General features: G+C 56.7%; 1 protein-coding gene and 1 long non-coding RNA gene across 6 annotated transcripts in view; one reads left to right on the forward strand and one right to left on the reverse strand.

Annotated features, from left to right (window-relative positions):
- The window catches only part of DSCAML1 (DS cell adhesion molecule like 1), a 240,265-nt gene that overhangs the window by 14,598 nt on the left and 208,904 nt on the right, over positions 1 to 16,763 (reverse strand). For 3 of the 5 annotated variants that reach the window (XM_067566043.1, XM_067566036.1, XM_067566030.1), the window contains 6 exons: positions 14,586 to 14,739; positions 14,075 to 14,192; positions 13,559 to 13,722; positions 12,604 to 12,702; positions 5,331 to 5,519; positions 3,556 to 3,843 (listed from right to left, as the gene is read on the reverse strand). In XM_067566043.1, the coding sequence (XP_067422144.1) occupies positions 3,556 to 3,843; positions 5,331 to 5,519; positions 12,604 to 12,702; positions 13,559 to 13,722; positions 14,075 to 14,192; positions 14,586 to 14,739 (1,012 nt within the window). Of the gene's footprint in view, positions 1 to 3,555; positions 3,844 to 5,330; positions 5,520 to 12,603; positions 12,703 to 13,558; positions 13,723 to 14,074; positions 14,193 to 14,545; positions 14,740 to 16,763 lie in introns of those variants that run through there. The other 2 variants (XM_067566048.1, XM_067566053.1) reach the window with 2 other exon arrangements.
- On the forward strand, positions 161 to 1,851 carry LOC137165092 (uncharacterized). Its single transcript, XR_010923282.1, has 3 exons — positions 161 to 222; positions 692 to 857; positions 1,688 to 1,851. It is a non-coding gene; the product is annotated as an uncharacterized lncRNA (long non-coding RNA).

Raw genomic sequence — 16,763 nt, forward strand, 5'->3', positions numbered from 1 at the left:
CCTCTGACTGCAGCACTGACAATAGGCAGGGTCGCCATGCCCCTGCTGGGCAGAACCAGCCCTGCAGGCTGAATACCCGGGAGCTGAGGGGTGGAGCCAGCACAGGAAGGGGAGGTATAAAAGGCCAGCCCCGGAGCTCAGTTGGGGGAAAGCTGGTGCTGGAGACAGATGTGTTTCCCCAGACCCAGAGGTGCAACTGCCCTGCTGACCGGAGCCTCCAAGGTAAGTCCATGGTAAGGGACTCGTGGCCCTGTCTGTCCCAGTGAGCTGGAGGAATGCCCCTGGCTGCAGGTACCTGGGTGTAGGGTGGGAGGAGGTAGCCCAGCACAGCTGACTAGTTTGGCTGAGGCTCTGGCTGAACAAGTCAGCATGTTGCGGCTGGAGCCCCGCTGACCCAGTGGCAAACCACTTTGCCACTGCGAGGGCCCTGGGCTGGGATGCAGTGGAGTCAGGTGAGCCTGTGTCCCCCCTCCCCTCTTCCCTAACTGCCCTGGGAGCGCTCGGCTTCTCTGAACTTGGGTTCCAGAGGATACCGAGCTCTGTCTGCCCTGCCCTGCCCGAGAGCTGTGGGTCACAGACTACTTTACGAGCCTGCCCTATTTGGGGTCAAGGGGCTACAGACGGTGAGGGAAGCCTGCCCTGCTGGGGGCTGGGACTAAAGATTAATAATCTGTGAAGCTTATTCCTGTAGACCAAGGTGCTGTGGCCTTCCTTGGAGCCTGGGCCTGAGGAAGGGTTGTGATGCCTCGGCTGGACCGTGCCACCAGCCTACACATACCTTCAGAGTTGGGATCTTGGGGGCTAACCCCAACCACACCACGTGGCTACGAAGATTCACCCAACCCTTCTTACAGCCTGTAAGCGGAACCCACAGGCTATGCACACGCATGATGCACGAGGGCATCTGCACCTGCAGTTCCTGGAGACGGCACTGTAAGGTATCCTGGCCCCAGCTGCAGTTCTTGATTTATGAGGAGAGGCTGAGGGAACTGGGCTTATTTAGTCTGCAGAAGAGAAGAGTGATGGGGGATTTGATAGAAGCCTTTGAATATCTGAAGGAGAGTTCCAGGGAGGCTGGAGCGAGGCTGTTCTCAGTGGTCGTAGATGATTGAACAAGGAGCAATGGTCTCAAGTTGCAGTGGGAGAGGTCTAGGTTGGACATTAGGAATTTCCCTAGGCGGGTGGTGAAGCACTGGAATGGGTTACCTGGGGAGCTGGTGGAATTGCCATCCTCAGAGGTTTTTAAGGCCTGGCTTGACAAAGCCCTGGCTGGGATGGCTTAGTTGGGGTTGGTCCTGCTTTGAGCAGGGGGTTGGACTAGATACCTCCTGAGCTCCCTTCCAACCTTGATTCTAGGATTCCTCCCCCACCGGGATTCACATTCCTACTGCAGGGCCACAAGCTGTAAAGTGCAGCTGACCTGACCCATCACAGAGTTTGTGGCACCTTCCCTGCCTTCGGTGACTGGAACTGAGTCACTGCCCATGGTAACCTCCTTAGGATGTCAGCGCTTGGAGGGGGGGATGGAGGGGCACTGGAATGCAGTATGGGTCAGCCCGAGAGTGCATGCAAATCTCATTTCCCTACTGAGGGAGCGGCTTTGCAGAAAGGGATGGTGGGACAGGGCCGGGCTAACAGTAATCAGTCAGGTAAAGGGTGTAACTGCCCTGTGTCATCTCCCTCTCAGCCCACTGATTAAAGCAAGGCTCTTGCCGTTTCCCTGGAGAAGGAACATGTGACCAGGCTCCGAGAAGAAGCATCTGTCACAAGAACACACCAGCCCTACCGCAACCCTGGCCCCATGCTCCGTGCAGACAGCTGGCCCTGCCTGGCTCGGGGGCTGCTCGGAAAGGGGCCAGCACAGCTTTCTGGCCTCTCTGTGTAATTGGAACAAATCCACCCAGGCCTCTGAGATGCCCTTGTGAAAGGTGAAGCAATAAAGCAGGTGTGACAATTAGGGGTCACAGAGGGGTTTGAAGTGGGGCTTTGCTTCAGAGCTACAGCCCCTGCAGGCTGAGTTCCCAGGGGCAGAGTGTCTAACGGCTCTGGCAAGAGGCTAGAAGTCAGGATTCTGTTCCTGGTCTTGCTATCGACTCCCTCCCTGTGCTCCCTGGGCAGTCATGTCCCGGCTCTGTGCCTCCATTTCCCCAGGTGCAATAGGGATAGTGGATGCTAACCCCTGCAATCTTCACAGGGAGTGGGGTGCTGGGAAGGATAGGAACCAAAGCGGGGGAGCAGTAGGGCTGGTGGCTGGTTGTCAAGCAGCAATTACTGGACCACATCCAAATGTTCTGTGGACAATAAATGATGGAGGGGAGGGGTGGGTACCAATCCAGTGCCCAGCTGTCTGCATCACAAAACCCAACCACTGCAGTGAGCACCAACTGCAGACAGTCTGTGGAGGGGTGCCACGGAGTGAAGGGGCCACGCTCCATGTCAATGGAGCAGCTGGGAGTGTGCTGTCGGGGGGGGGGGGGGGGGGCGCAGAGGAGCACTCACTATGCTGGACTAGTGGTCTGAGAAGAGCCGTGGAGAAGGGCAGGGCTGCACGCGTGGGGCTAGCCTGAGCTGTGACCGCACTGCTATTTTTAGCAGGCTGGTTCAAGCACATCTGTCTACCTAGGCCAGGACGCAGGCTCTGAGGGGCTGCGTAGAGGTAACCCCTGGAGAAAGGATGACGCAGAGCTCATTAAATCCACCCCTTCCAGGAGGAAGCAGCCTAGGCCATGAACGGGAGAGGAGGGACGGGCTGCTACAGCACTGCTGTGCAGAGTAACTCGTTGGCAGACCCCATCAGCAGGAGCCTAGCAGGCACGGACTCCGGAGAGCGTACGGTGGGTCGCAGTGATGAGGCTGTATGTGGTTAAAATTCAGCCCCCAGCAGGGATCGCTAGGAGCCAGAGCGACCATGTAAATAGAAATAAGGCAGGAGAAACAGCTGGAGAAGGCTCTGGCTAGGACAGGCCTAGGGGGAGGCTCCAGCATATGCTCATTTGGGGCTTGGAGAGAGAGCTTTCCCCTGTGTCCTGGCCCCATCGGCCTAGCCTAGGTTCGAGGGGGGTGGTGGTAGCTGTGTTGGCCCCGGCTGCTAAAGAGAAGGGGAGGGGTGAGCTAATGTCTGTTACTGGACCAAGTTCTGCTGGTGAACAAGACCAGCTGACGCGCTACGAAGAGACCTGGAGAAGAGCTCTGTGCAGCTTCTCTCTAACCTAGGTGGGCAAGTCTCACGGGGTGAGCTCCCCTCCCAGCTCCGTGCCAGGCGCCAGAGCCCCCTGTGACCCCAGCTGCGGGGAGCCATGGGAGGAGGAGGAGGGGCAGGAGGAAGGCTAGCGGGGCTGCACGGGAAGGGAGGCAGGTGGGGCAGATGGCACCACAGGAGCAGCGGATTCTGGCGTTCATCTGCGGCGCGCAGCTGGGCCCCAGGGAGCAGCACAATGCTGAGCAAGAGAAGCCCTTAGCGCAACGTCGTGGGCACACGGTGCCACGTGACACTAGTGACTGAGGGGCAGCCCCCCCCCCCCGAACCGGCACTCCCCACGCAGGGCCAGCGCTTACTCCCGCCGTAGTCCAGCGTGGCAAACTGGGTGCTCTCGTTGCCGCAGCCAGCGCTGTTGCAGGCCTTCATGCGCAGCTCGTACCAGGTGGCCTCCCGCAGCTCCGTGAGGGACACCTCGCCGGAGCTGTTGGTCTTCAGGCTCTGCCAGACCCAGTTGCCCTTGGGCCGGTACTCCAGGACAATGGCTGTGATGGGGCAGCCCCCACTGCTCCAGCCCTGCAGGTTCAGCCTGGCGTGTGTGGAGTTGATGTGGGTGAAGAGGTGCTGGTCCTTGCTGAAGGAGGGCTCTGGAGGAAAGGACATGCCATGAAGGCCTGGGGGGGCAGGGGGTACAACAGCTCTGAAAGGGCAAGCTTCCCATCTGCCCCCCGCCTTCCCAGGGCCTCTGTGCACTTTGATCCAGCTGGGTCTCAGGCCAGGCCCCAATGGGTGCTGTTCTCACTCCCCCCCGGCCCCATCCTGCCAGGGAGGGCCCGGCCGCCACGTTTCATGCTGCAAATTGAAGCAAAGGAGGGAGTTCCCAAGCACAAAGCCCCCTGCCCAGCTGCTGATAAACACCCGGCAAAGGGCCCCTCCACCACATCGCCCAGCAGGGTCCCTCCTGCAGGGTTTTCTGAGGGGGCTGCTGGAAAGAGGCTGTGGTGACTGAACCGGAGGGGCAGAGCCATGCCAACATCGTATTCACTGCCTGGGCAGCGGGGGGAAAAGAGACGCTTTCTGGTGACAGCCAGCTGCTGCAGCGTCTCCGCTACAGAGGAAGGAGGGTGGCGGAGTTCATTTTCCAAGGTCACAGCCAGCAATCAGCTCTTGAGGACGTAGCCAGGGCCATCAGCTGACCTCCTGCCCCTCGCACTGCCTGTTACAGGGGAAGGTGCTCAGTGCCCTCCTGGGCACTTCTCATTTCAGCACAGAAAAGGACACTGAGGAGTCAAGTGGGGGCCCCTGCAGCAACCCTACACGAACTAATAACCCTGCAACGACAGACTAGGACAGGCAGTTTCCTGACTCTCCTGCTCTGCCCACCAGTCCACCTCGCTTGGTCCTTTCAAGAAGGCAGCGCTGGCCTTATGGGGCCCTCTCTGAACACCTGACCATCAACCCAGCACCATCCATTCCCCCGGATCATGCCGTTACCAGCTCCCCAGGGCCAGCTGTGTTCCCACTGCTGCAGCTCAGCAAACTGCGCTGGAGCAAACTGGGGGAGAAGGCAGGGTGCGTGGAAGTATGGTGGGAGAGCGCGAAGGGGTTAAAGCATCTACAGCTGATCCCACAATGGGTAGGTCACATGTAAAATCTGAAAGGGAACAGACGTGCAGCTGGTGAACCTCTGCACCAGGCTTGCGAGGCCCCTGGCTATGCTGGGGGCTGGGCAGCGGCACGGAACGGTGCAGAGCAAGTTGCTTCAGGACTCTTCCTCACCGAGCTGGGGGACGCCCTGGTGAGCATGTGCAGAGTGGCAGCTGGTCCAGGACGCCCAGGAATGGCCGGCGGCTCTGAAAGAGCATCGTCTAGCACAGAAGCAAAAGGGAACCACCCCTTCCTCTTCCCCTACAGAGCTAGCTCCAGGAGCCCCTGCTCTGTACCCTGCCTCCAACCACGGCCCCTGCTGCTGCACCTGGCCTGTAGTGCCATGCTGAACGAGGGGCAGTCCCAGCACCTCCTCCCCAGGCGGTAATGAATGCATTAAAGAGGTGAACCAGTTCAAGCAGCTCCGCCAGCACCAGGCCTGCAGACAGACTAATTCTGAGCGGCTGGGCAGGCCCTGCTGCTTTACCTCTGCCGTGTGTCTTGGCCTCGATGATCTCGCTGATCCGGCCGGCCCCCACGCTGTTCTTGGCTGCCAGCTTCACCTTGTACCATGTGCCACACTTGAGGTTGTCCAACTTGAAGGAGCGCTCGCTGGAGCTGATGAACACGTCCTTCCACTCCTCGCTGTTGTCCACTGAGTACTGCAGCACGAAGCCTGTGGGAGCAGAGGAGCACTGTCAGCGCTCAAGATCTAGCGGGAGTGGGGGAGAAGGGGACAGTGCACCAACTCTCTCCCCTCTCCAAGGGGAATGTAGCACGGCAGCAGGCGTGAAAAGGCTGGAGTTGGTCAAAGAAGCCGTGACTCTGCACATCTATTGTGTAATCTGTGCATCCAATCCTCAGTCAGGCCTCAACCCCACCCATCTGAAGGTAGGTCAGTATCAGCCCCACTGTGCAGGGAGATCCACTGAGGCAGGCAGGGCCGAGCAGCCAGATTTGCAGAGCCTTTAGGCAGCTCTGTGACAGGTGTTGTGTTAACTGCCAACGTAATGTGCAGCTACCCAGCCTGCAGAGTCGCACAGCGCACAGCCAGCGTGCACACGCTTCGGGTTTGCATGCTGCACACGCTGCAGATTCATGGGAGAAGCTGGTTCTGTCACTTGCCCAATGTTGCACAGACAGTCAGCAGCAGAGTCCTCCAGATAACCCAGCAGTCTAGAGCCCCCCCATGTCTACACTGCAGTGTAAGCCAAGGCTTCAAACTCAGGCTCAAGTCTAACCTCCCTTCCATCTACACACAAATTGCACTAACCCAGGGCTCAGACCTCAGGTCCCAGGACCCCACAGGGATGGAGGGTCAAAGTCTGCATCCAGCCGGGACCAAGGGCTCAAACCCTATTGCTTTGCAGTGTGGACGCAGCCCCGTCCCCAGGCCTTGTGTTCTGGGAATCCACCAAAGGTACCTTACAACCCCCTGGGCTGACTTGCTTTGTCCTCCGGAAGGTCAAGTTTGCTGGACAGTCACGTTTACCCGCCCTGCACCATGAGCAAAGGGCTGGAGCGGTCACGTGTGGGAGGGTGCTAGGAAGTCTGGGATCTGGTGGGTGGGACTGGGATCTGCACAATGCAGTGTGAATGCAGGGCTCAACAATCCCTAAGTTGGGTTACAAATGAGTGCGGATGCTCAAGCCCTAGGTTAAGAAAGCCAGGGTCTGCTACCTCGAGTTCTTCTGCCGCAGGGTTACTTTGTGTGCAGACGTACCCTGAGAGCTCCCTTCCCTTGGGTTTCGGCTCAGAGCAGACAATGATAACCTCCAACCCACCCCGCCAGCAGGTGATGCTGCCGTTCCAGGAGCTGAAGCAGCCAGATGAACAGACTCCGGAAAGGCAGGGGAAATAATCTTTATGCATCTATAAGGAATGCAGAGAACAATTCCCCTGGCTCTCCCCCCAGCGCAGACTGACACAGGCACAGGGCTGCAGCAATAGCAGCCTGATACAAGGCAAGAACCAGACCGCAAGGGGGATTTCAGTGTGGCTGGAGCCCAGCTGAGACCTTGCCAGACCCATTCCACATGGGCCACCGAGGCACCTTCTGACTCAGGGAACTCCCAGCCACTCGCTCCTGACAGATTTCTTCTCCCAGATAAAACCAGACACCGCAGTCATGTGTTGGCCCCCACCCCACCCCTGCACCCCACTGCCTGCCCCTTCGCCAAACAGCAGCCACGCAACGCTGACGAGGGCGGGGAGAGCGACCCCGAGGATTAACACCAGACCACTGCGCTCTAATGGCGCTCCACATCCTCTCCTATCCCCCTCTGGGCCAGGCCCTGCTTTCCAATTCAAATCCAGCTCTCCTCTGCCACGGCGCACATTAAACATGCATTCCTGCCTAATGTCATACATATGAATGGGGATGGAAATGGAGCCCTCTTCTCTTAGTTATTAAAATGGAGCTGGAACGATGGGGGAGATTTCACCCCCTTTGTTATTGACACTAGCACCGTGGTTTGAGGCTGGCTCGCAACACCCCTCCTCAGATGTGCGGGTACGTTGGGGCGTCTGCCCTCAGGGCTGGTTTGTGGGGAGAAAGTGACCAACCCTACAGCTGTCAGAGCAGGGTGCTGGGGGAAAGACATGAGAAGGGAGTTTCCTGATTAAAAGGCATGGGGCCAAATCCTGCACTGGAATATATAGGTCACGGCCGTGCCTGTCCTAGCAGCAGCTGACTCTGCGGCCTGTCACTGCCATAGCTCTCCAGCCGCCCTGCTCTGGCCCAGCAGGATTAGCAAGCGAGGAGCTGGGCCCAGCAATTTCCACCAGGCTGCAGGCTCCAGCTCCAGCACAGCTGTGAGGACTGGTGGTGGGGATGGGGCCTGAGCCGGGTTCTGGAACTACACTAGAGCCTGGGCTGAGACCACGGTCTGCTCCCCTGTGCCCTGGGAGCGGAGCTGAGCCATGCCGGGGCCGCCATGGTGCCAGTCCCCCACAGCCCAGTCAGAGAACTGAGGCAGGGCGGGGCCCCGACCCAAAGCAGGCAGGGAACTTCAAACGCGGTTTTCTTAGGCAACGGGGCAGAGGGAATGCTCGGGGGGAAGGGATTTGTCAAACGCCAGAACCTGCGCTGAGCTGCCATGCTGGAGAGTCAGACTCCACCTCCTGCCTCCAGCCCTCCTTGAGAGACGGGCTGCAGGGGCAGGGCAGCGGCAGGGGACAGAAATAACTCCAGCTGCCTGTCCCAGTGGGGTAGTGGAGCAGGGCTGGGGTGTGTGGGAAGGGACAGGGGCTGGGATATAGCGATCACAGAGTACAAAGCAAGGTGCACAGTTCTGGTGCAAGGTGAGGCATAACACTGCCTTGTCACCCAACCCCAGCAAGCCTGGTTCCCCAAAGGGCTCACAGTCTGTATACAACATCCTCTTTGGGCCCTCGCTTCTGCCCCTCGGCCCTCCCAAGCCTGATCACTCTCCAGACCACTGCCTGGGAAAGGCGCGTACCAGCACCTGACAGCCCGGCCCATTCAGCAGATGTCTCTCCCACCAGGCACTAGCTATTCCGGGGACTCCCGCGGCTTGGCTCTCTCAAGCGACCTGCCTTTCGATCTCGCTTCTGGGGACACGTAGCGCCCTACCTGGCACCATCAATAGCATTTCCACCAAGTACTTGTTTCCGCATCAGAGTTCGGCAAGTGCGGAGTGTGATTGATTGGAGTGAGGCTATAAAAAGAAAGCCAGAATTAACTAGCTCCCTTGGGAAGCTACTAGGAAGTTGCTTCTGTCATTGAATGCTGCCTCCTTTCACAGGATCAGGAGTATTAGGAAGCACACCGGGTCCTAGATGAATAAACCTGTTACACTCCCATCAACAACATGTCTTAAAATGGCTCTCTGGGCTTTACTGGGGAGGGAGGCAGGCGCGCAGACATACACAGAAGCGGTTGTTAGATTGTGATGAGGGGAATATTATTCTGAGCGGATCCCCTCACAATCCAGAATGCGCACAACAAAGAACCACCTGTCAAATGCCTAACACACACTCTATTCCAACAAGGCTCAAAGGCCACACTTCCACAGGTGTGTCAACAAGTCATTTGTTTGGGAATCTTGTGTAACACAAGCACACGCTCACACACACGCACACACATATGCACATGCACATACACACACACGTTATACTGCTGTTTGAACTGCAGGCTTGTTGACACAGAGAAATTGACCTGTATAGCGATAGTGGAATAATTACGCTGTTACAGCTCGTGCCAGCGCAACCCCGTGGCTCAGAAGAGAGTGTCCTGTGCAGACGAGCCCTGCGTTCGGATTCTGCTTACACACAGCGCAAACAGACATTCCCAGTCTGAAGGACTGATTTCAGAGTTGGAGAACTACAAAACGAGGTTAACACAAGTCCTTACGCGAGAGAGCACAGCATCTCTCTCTCCTCCGACAGTCTGCCCTGAACTGAACACTAAATGTCTGCCAGCCCCTGCAGGTTTTAAGATGTGGCGCAAAGAAACTGCCAGGCTCGGTTTGCAAAGTGTCTGAGTGGGTGCTCTTATTTCTTCATCCTCTGTTAACAGTCTGTCTGTGCGGGAGTCATTGGTTTACGGACTGCTTTCAGCTTGGTCCCCATTACACTGGGTGCCTTTGGGGGGGACGGGGGACGGACGAATTCTTGGGACCAAAAGTAGGACATTTCAGACCACATTCATTTCTTAGACAGGGACTGAAATGCTTTTCTGATTGCTTACCAGCTCTTTAATGTTAAGATGGAGCCAAAAATCTTAATGAGTAAAATCTATAGCTCCCAGGACAGAGTGCAAATTCTTAGGGCTTGATGAACTTTGTGCATGGCTACTGCAGTGGTCTCTCATGGGAATCTATTAGATTCCCTGCGTAGGAAATTATGTCTCAGTTACTTTGGTGAAAGAACCTATGGAGAGGGGATTGTTTGAGTACCAGGTAATGCAGGACTGTGCCTGACTTCACAGACGTTTTCACAGTGATCTGAGAAGTTGGATTTATAGCTGAAAGATCCTATATAGAACCAATCCATGTAATACACACACACACACACACGCACACACAAACAAACACCAATCTCCCTGCGCTCATGCTTGGTTACAGTTGTTATTATACACTCAAAAGAGTGAGGAAAGTCGAAGCTGGTGGGCAGTGTACCTTACCCCCCAGGAGTGTGTCTCTGGGGCTCATGCCAATGGGTACGTGTGATGTGCATGACTTGCTGCTGCTGTAGGAATCATAACGCGGAATGTCTTGACTTTTTATATATGCAAATCTCAACCTTTGAGTTGCACTGGCAGGTTTATTTATTTTTGCATTGGCTTCCACTGATTCTTAACACACAAACAGAAAAGGAAGAGAGGCTCATGTTTGTGCAAATGTGCGTCATCAGTCAAATGAGCGACTATTCAAATGAGCTAAGCAGTGTTCAGTCGGATGCTCGCGGACGCCTGTGCGATTTGACTGCCTGACAATATTTGATCTCACGACTAATGGACAGGTAAGCGCGTTTGCTTTGGTACACACAGATGCACACACACACTCAATGGCAACCTAGGTGGAACTGTGCAAAACTGGCCAAAACTGCAGCTCCACTGTGCTAGGTGCTGCACAGACAGGCACACAGGAAGAGACAATCCACGCCCTAAGAACCTGTCATCTAAACAGACCAGACAGATGCAGAACCCAGCGCTGAGCAGAACGGCAGGAAATACTCGCACCTCTTCCCCAGCATGGAAGTGCCCAGTTCTGTCCAGCCTTGGCCTGTGGGGAAGCTGTGAGCGCTCACGCTGTCCCAGCTCCCACACCGCTGCGGCCAAGGGAATCCTGGGAGAGTCAGCTGGGTTTGCTGCGGGGAGCAGCGCCTGGGCTCAGCACCGAAGATGCTAGCAGCGCCGCAGCCTCTGTACCCAGGGTTCCCCAACTACCCCCCAAGGCAGCGTGCCCCAATGCCGGCACCCTCACGCAAACTCAGTGCATCAAAATCCAGCCTCTGCCTGGAGTACAGGAGTCCAGACACTGGCACAATTATAAAGGGCCTTCACCCTACGGGACCCCGCAAACTGCTCACAGCGACACTCAGCAGTGCATGAGCCGAGCCGAGCCGGGGGGCGGGGGAAGAGGATTCTGCAACTGGCAGAGCGACCCTGCCACTCTCTCCCTCCTCCCGCCAACACCCATTGCACACAACTCTTCCGTCCTCCTGCCACATCCAGAGCAGCCCCATCAGATGGCGCTGTCTCCCCCTGCAAAGCCAACACCAAGAGCTTTGCAGAAGGAAAAGCCCTGGACGGGCCTTAAAACAAGCTGTGCGCGCCTGTTCCGAAGGCTCACGCCACGATTCGCCGGGATCAGACACCCAGCCTCTCCTTATTTATTTATTTTTTTTATGCGAAGCATGTTTTTAATATTTCTAATCCAATTATAACCAAATTTATCAACAGAGTCCGTTGGAGTGAAAGGCTGCTGGCTGGGGAGATTTGCTTGTAATTACTTTCATGCTTTTAATTAATTGTAAGCGAGGTCTCCGTTCCCCCCAACCCCCGGTCTGCAGCTGTTTCAACATATAATTCATTAGATGAATCAGAGCAGAAAGGAGGCTTCGGAAAGCCAGGAAATTCCTAGTGCTCTGCAGCAGCGCGAGACCTGCTGGGAGACAGAAGACGAGCCCGTGTCACTCTGGGTCCCAGCTTCGCAGTCGCTGGGCAGCTGCAAGAGCTCTCCCCGGCAGCCAGCAGGAGCAGTGTGTGGTATGGCCTTTGCCAGCCATTCCAGTCCCAGGATCTTGGAAAAACATTGAACAAGCCATTTAATTGAGACGTGCAACCCCCTGCAAAGTTGGGAAGCGTCACCCTTCTAGCAGGGGAAAGTCAGGCACACAGACGCAGTAACTTACTCGCACAGCAGGTCAGTGGCAGAGATGGACGTGAAGAACAGGAGGCCTGGCTCCCTATTCTTAGCTCTAAGCCAGAGACCAACACCACTTCTCAGAGCGAGGACCAGAACCCAAGAGTCCCAACTCTCAGCGCCCCTGCGCTAACCACTAGACTACATTCACCTCCTGAAGGTGGGTGCAGAACCCAGGAGTCATGCCGCTTTGTTCTCAGCTCTAAGAGTGGTCCATCCATCCATGCTCTCTTCCCAAACTGCTGCCTACCCTCAGACACCGACTTTTACATCTCTGCCGCAAACTGGAGATCTCTGGGCGTTGTGCAGGGACAAGGCAGTGAGAACAACGTGGCATCTGCAGCCTTCTTCTCTACTGACCAGCATGGGAGCCATGCAAAGGTCTCCCTGAAACAAGGACGCACGCCATGGGACCTTCAGTAAGGGACTCAATTAATCCTCGGAAAGCCAGTCAGGATCTCCAGCAGCTAAGCCCTAATGTGCTAGCAACTGGAGCGTCAAAGCCGCTAGCCCGTCCCTTTTCAAGACCAGGTGGCTCCACCTGGCATTGCTTCCCCAGTGGCAAAACAGACCCAGGCTGCTCACATGTGGCAGTCTCCCCCACCCCTCCCAGAAGACTTAGCAGTATCGAGCTCAGACACAGGATTTCCCGTCTCCAGGGCCCCCTCCTGAGAAGGGAATGCAGAGTCCCCAAAACATATGTCACTTCCTCTCCTCCCTTGGCCTTGGCTGTGAGCACAAGCCATGCAAAGCAGAAGCCCCGCTGACAGAGGGAATTTCAGCGCTCTAACCCAAGGCACCCACCATCGCAGGCCTACAGCTGTCCAGCCACAGGAAGCTCTTGAAGTCCCTTGCGCTTCCCCGCCTTACCTCTGATGGAGCTGCCGCCATTGTCTCCAGGAATCCAGGCCAACGTGATGGATGAAGCGGAGGTTTTAGATACAGTCAAGCGGGGCTGGTCCGGCGGGACTAGATCAAACAAAAAGCACAAAGTCACTGAGCACATTTCACAGTGGAACCAGAGCAAGGCAACCGCACCTTTATTGGGTTAATTTCAAATACAAGTCCCGTGCTCATGGATGACTTTGTGCGCTGAGCCCGTGTGCCCAGGGATGGCCCTCTGTCCTTCCATCCAGTCGGGAAGAGACACAGAGCTTCCCAGGTTCCTCACAGTGTGGAGAAAAATCTAGTGGCTGGATGTTTGAGGGTTCAGAACCGGGGGCAGTTTACAAGGTGTTCGGCAAAACCAAACATGGAGGGAAATACTTGAATGAGGGGTTTTTAAATTCAGCATAAATCAGCGTTTCTGGACATCCCCTGGAAACCCAAACAATAGCCTTGGTTTAATGCCCAGGACCCGAGAGTAAAACGGTCCTGGAATAGAACAGAAAACAACCCTGTCTCACCTGCCTGCTCCAGAGTGAGTGAAATGCAAAGTGCAACACAACAACATTGCTAGCAACAGGCCAGCCAGACCCCACCCTCCCAGTGCGAGAAACTTCAGGGCTTCAGTCACATCAGTGCAGGGAAGGAAATGCCTGGGATGCTGACACATGGCTGCTTTCGGCTCTCACAGAGTCATCACACCATTGTAACTCCATTGACGCCAGGGGAGCTTAGTTGGATGGATGCCAGGCTATGTGAGAGCAGAACCAGTCCAATAGCGTCTCTTTAAATAGGCATGTGGCTAGCGTGGGTGCTTTCATCTGGGCGAAACTGTGTTTGGACGGGCTCATGGACAGCAATTCTCAGGCCGCTGGGCGAAGCTGGCGAAAGCAGAGCAGGGCTGAGCATGCCAGGCTGCCTCTCCCGGGACAGCCCTTACCTTGCACCAGCAGGTTGATGATGATGGTATCAAAGCCCCAGGTGTTGGTGGCGGTGCAGATGTAGTACCCGGAATCCTCTGCTTTCACCGCGCGCAGGACCAGCGTGCCGTTGGCCTGGATCATCCGCTGTCCGTCCACTGCCACCGGGATGGCAGAATCCTCGCTGCAAGCAACAAGAAATGCCAGACGCTCATCAGCGTAAATCCCTGCTCATGCCCCACAGCAACGAGCAATGCTGCCTCCCAGCAGCGAGAAGCTCCTGGTGCCTGGGACGGACGGACGGGCCTCCAGAGTGCGCTGCCCCAAGAGCCAAAGAGCCACCCAGAGGGCGTGTAGCGCTGTCCGGCCGCTCTGCCATTCCACAGGCCAAGGGCCAGGCAGCGCCCCGAACAAAAGGGCAGCTCCTCCGGGGAACAAGGATCTCTGGGGCTCTTCCCTTCCGCCACCTCCCAGCCAGAGGGATCCAGGCTCCCCTGGAGAGGCTGCCCGGTGGGGAAGAGGTAGGCTTGAGTTACCTGTCCTTCGTCCACTTAATGGCAGGGGCTGGCTCCCCAACCGAATTGCACGGGAGCCTCACGTCCTTCATCCAAGGAGTGGTGACGGTGCCGCCGAAGGAGATGATCTTGGCTGGGGCTGTGGGGGGGAGGGAATGTCAGCCTGGCTGGCTGCGCCGCGCGCACGGAGCCTGTCTCTCCCAGCTCCACCACACTGCACCGCGGGCTGAGAGTCACCACCTGTGTCGATGCCGCAGAACCTGCTCGGAGCGAACGGGCTGACGGAGCAGCCCGCGCATCGTCAGGGCCTGGCTGCGGTGAGTGCCGGAGACAAGGGCCGACCCAGAGCCGGCACCAGGGCATGCACAGCGTGCAGTGGGCCCTCCAGCCTCTGCCCTGAGCCAAACCCAAACGCCAGGCGACCCCCCAGGACTCTGTTACCCACAGAGAAACCCAGCTCTCCTCCCATCCGCCCCACGGTGCCCCCCATCCCCGCCAATCTGCCCACCCGCCCCCACAGGCCCTGCCACACCTTTCCCAGCAGGCTCGATGGTGACCTTTTCGCTGAGGTTGCCACGTCCCGCCGAGGTCACGGCTGCCACCCACAGCATGTACTGCTGCCCACGGCTGAGGTGGGCAATACGGTAGAAGAGCTGCTCTGGGCTGGTCTCGTACTCGCTGGGGGCCTAGCGGGGGAAAGGAGGGGACGCAGCTGGTTAACCAGGACAAGGTGAACCCCCGTGAACACGCCTCTTCCGGCTCAGCCTTTGACGGAGTACAGCCAGGCAAATCTGGGCCACATGCCCTGCCCCAGCAAGCCCAGATTATCCCACCATCTCCGCTGACCCCAGGGATCGGACAGGGACCTGCAGAGCTAAACACCGGAGCGCGAGCTGATCAGCACAGACCTCCCCCCTGGGGCAGAGAGACGCAAGGGGTCGGGCACAGAAGGACAACCTGTAACACACCTATGTGTGGGCGGGCACTCCCGGGAGGGCTGTTTGCCGGGGACGTTTCCCAAAGGGAGCGGTGGAAGCCCCAGCATTTTGGGTATTTTTATCTAGATTAAGCAAAATATTAGGGGTTGTTATTTATTACCGGAATCACCGTAGAAAAGGGACCATGATCCCCTCGTGCTAGGCACAGTATGCACATGGAATAAAGAGGCAGTCCCTGCCCCTGCCCTGCCCCACTCTGTGCCATCTCTAACTTCAACAACTCCTGGCCACTAACGTCCCACGTAAGGGACAGCACCAAATCCCGGTCTTTGCATCTCCTCCGAACAACCTGGGTATAGCAACACTTCCTTCTCCAGCCCCACGACGCACCTAAAGAACCCTACAGTTCAGCGAACAGTCTAGCTGGAGGGCTGCCCTCCTGGTGTTCCCCTTCCCTTCCGCTCTGATGGGCTGGGGCACAGAGCGCAGTTTGCAGGGAGAAGGGCAGCAGCTGCTCCTGAGGACTTCCAATAGAAGTCAGTGGTCCAATACCTCTCCTTGCCGTCTGCGTATGACCCCAGTGAGGGAGGATTATAGCAGGCAGGAAGGTGGGTGTGGTGAGCTCTGGAAACACACTAGGCCTCTGACTGGCACATTTCAAAAGGCTGGTGATTTTTATTTAATGGGACGCTAGAGAACAAAATCCACCCCTATGCCACATCCCCTTCATCTGCCGAGGCTCCATCAGCCTGAGGAGGTACAAGGTCAGAGATGAGAGAGCCACCCCCAGCTGTCACAGTCACTGGAAAGGCTGGGGAGCACTCGGAAGCGCTCTCTCTTTGTGTTTGTTTGCTTGGCTCTGGTTTCTGAAAGCTAATTCAGCCCCTTTTGGCATTTCTCAATGCCAGTGTAAACCGGCTGGTGTCGTAATTTCTCCAGGGAGCCCAGTTCTGAGCTTCAGGAACAGATGGCTGCAACGGTGTGATGTGTTCCAGCAATATCACGCTTCCCAGGGCCCACAATCCCTCCTGCCTCTCCAGCATGAGCAGGGCAGGCTGGAAGGGCAGGAACCCACGACGGTCCGAGGAAGAACCCACAACAATGTGCTTTGTGGCTGGCAGCAGATGGCACGTGGCTGCTCAGCATGAAACATGCCACAAAACCTTCACCTCATCCAGCCCAAAATTGAATATCAAAAATCCTGACCCCATTTGATGGCTCCCCCCACCTTCCACGCACAATTCTTCGTCTTCCTCCCACTGGCTGTGCTGCACGGAGCCCTTCCTCACTCACCTCTTTGCAAAGCATGCAGAAATCCTAGACCCCCGAGACTGGTTTATTTAAAATAAATAGATGCCTAAAGTCCCCCCCTCGACCCACTCCAGGCACATAACAAGCGGCCCCAATGCGACCAGAACGGCCTCACTCTCATGTAGGACCGGCCCTGCTCCTGCGCAGGTTTCTGGCACATCGCTTGTGGGTCCAGTTGCCGTTAGGACCTCAAACAGACCAGAGAAGAAACACTCAGTGCTGAGCCAGGTTTCCAGCTGCTCCATCCTGTGCAACAGACCATTGGAAAGGAAACCAGTGGAGCAACCCAGCAACCACAGGATGCGTTGTTGCACATGAGACACCATTTGTTAGCAGCAACTTCCAAGAGCTTGCACTGAGGAATCGAGGGCAACCTAGGGCAAGAGGCATTCCTGAGGAGATGAGAGAGGGGGAGTTGCTCTAGTCACCCATGTGCTATTACTAGCAGTACTACGGTGCAC

This window comes from Emydura macquarii, unplaced genomic scaffold (assembly GCF_026122565.2).
Source record: "Emydura macquarii macquarii isolate MOO-44397 ecotype Brisbane River unplaced genomic scaffold, CSIRO-AGI_Emac_v2 contig_312, whole genome shotgun sequence".
Classification (NCBI taxonomy): Eukaryota; Metazoa; Chordata; order Testudines; family Chelidae; genus Emydura; species Emydura macquarii.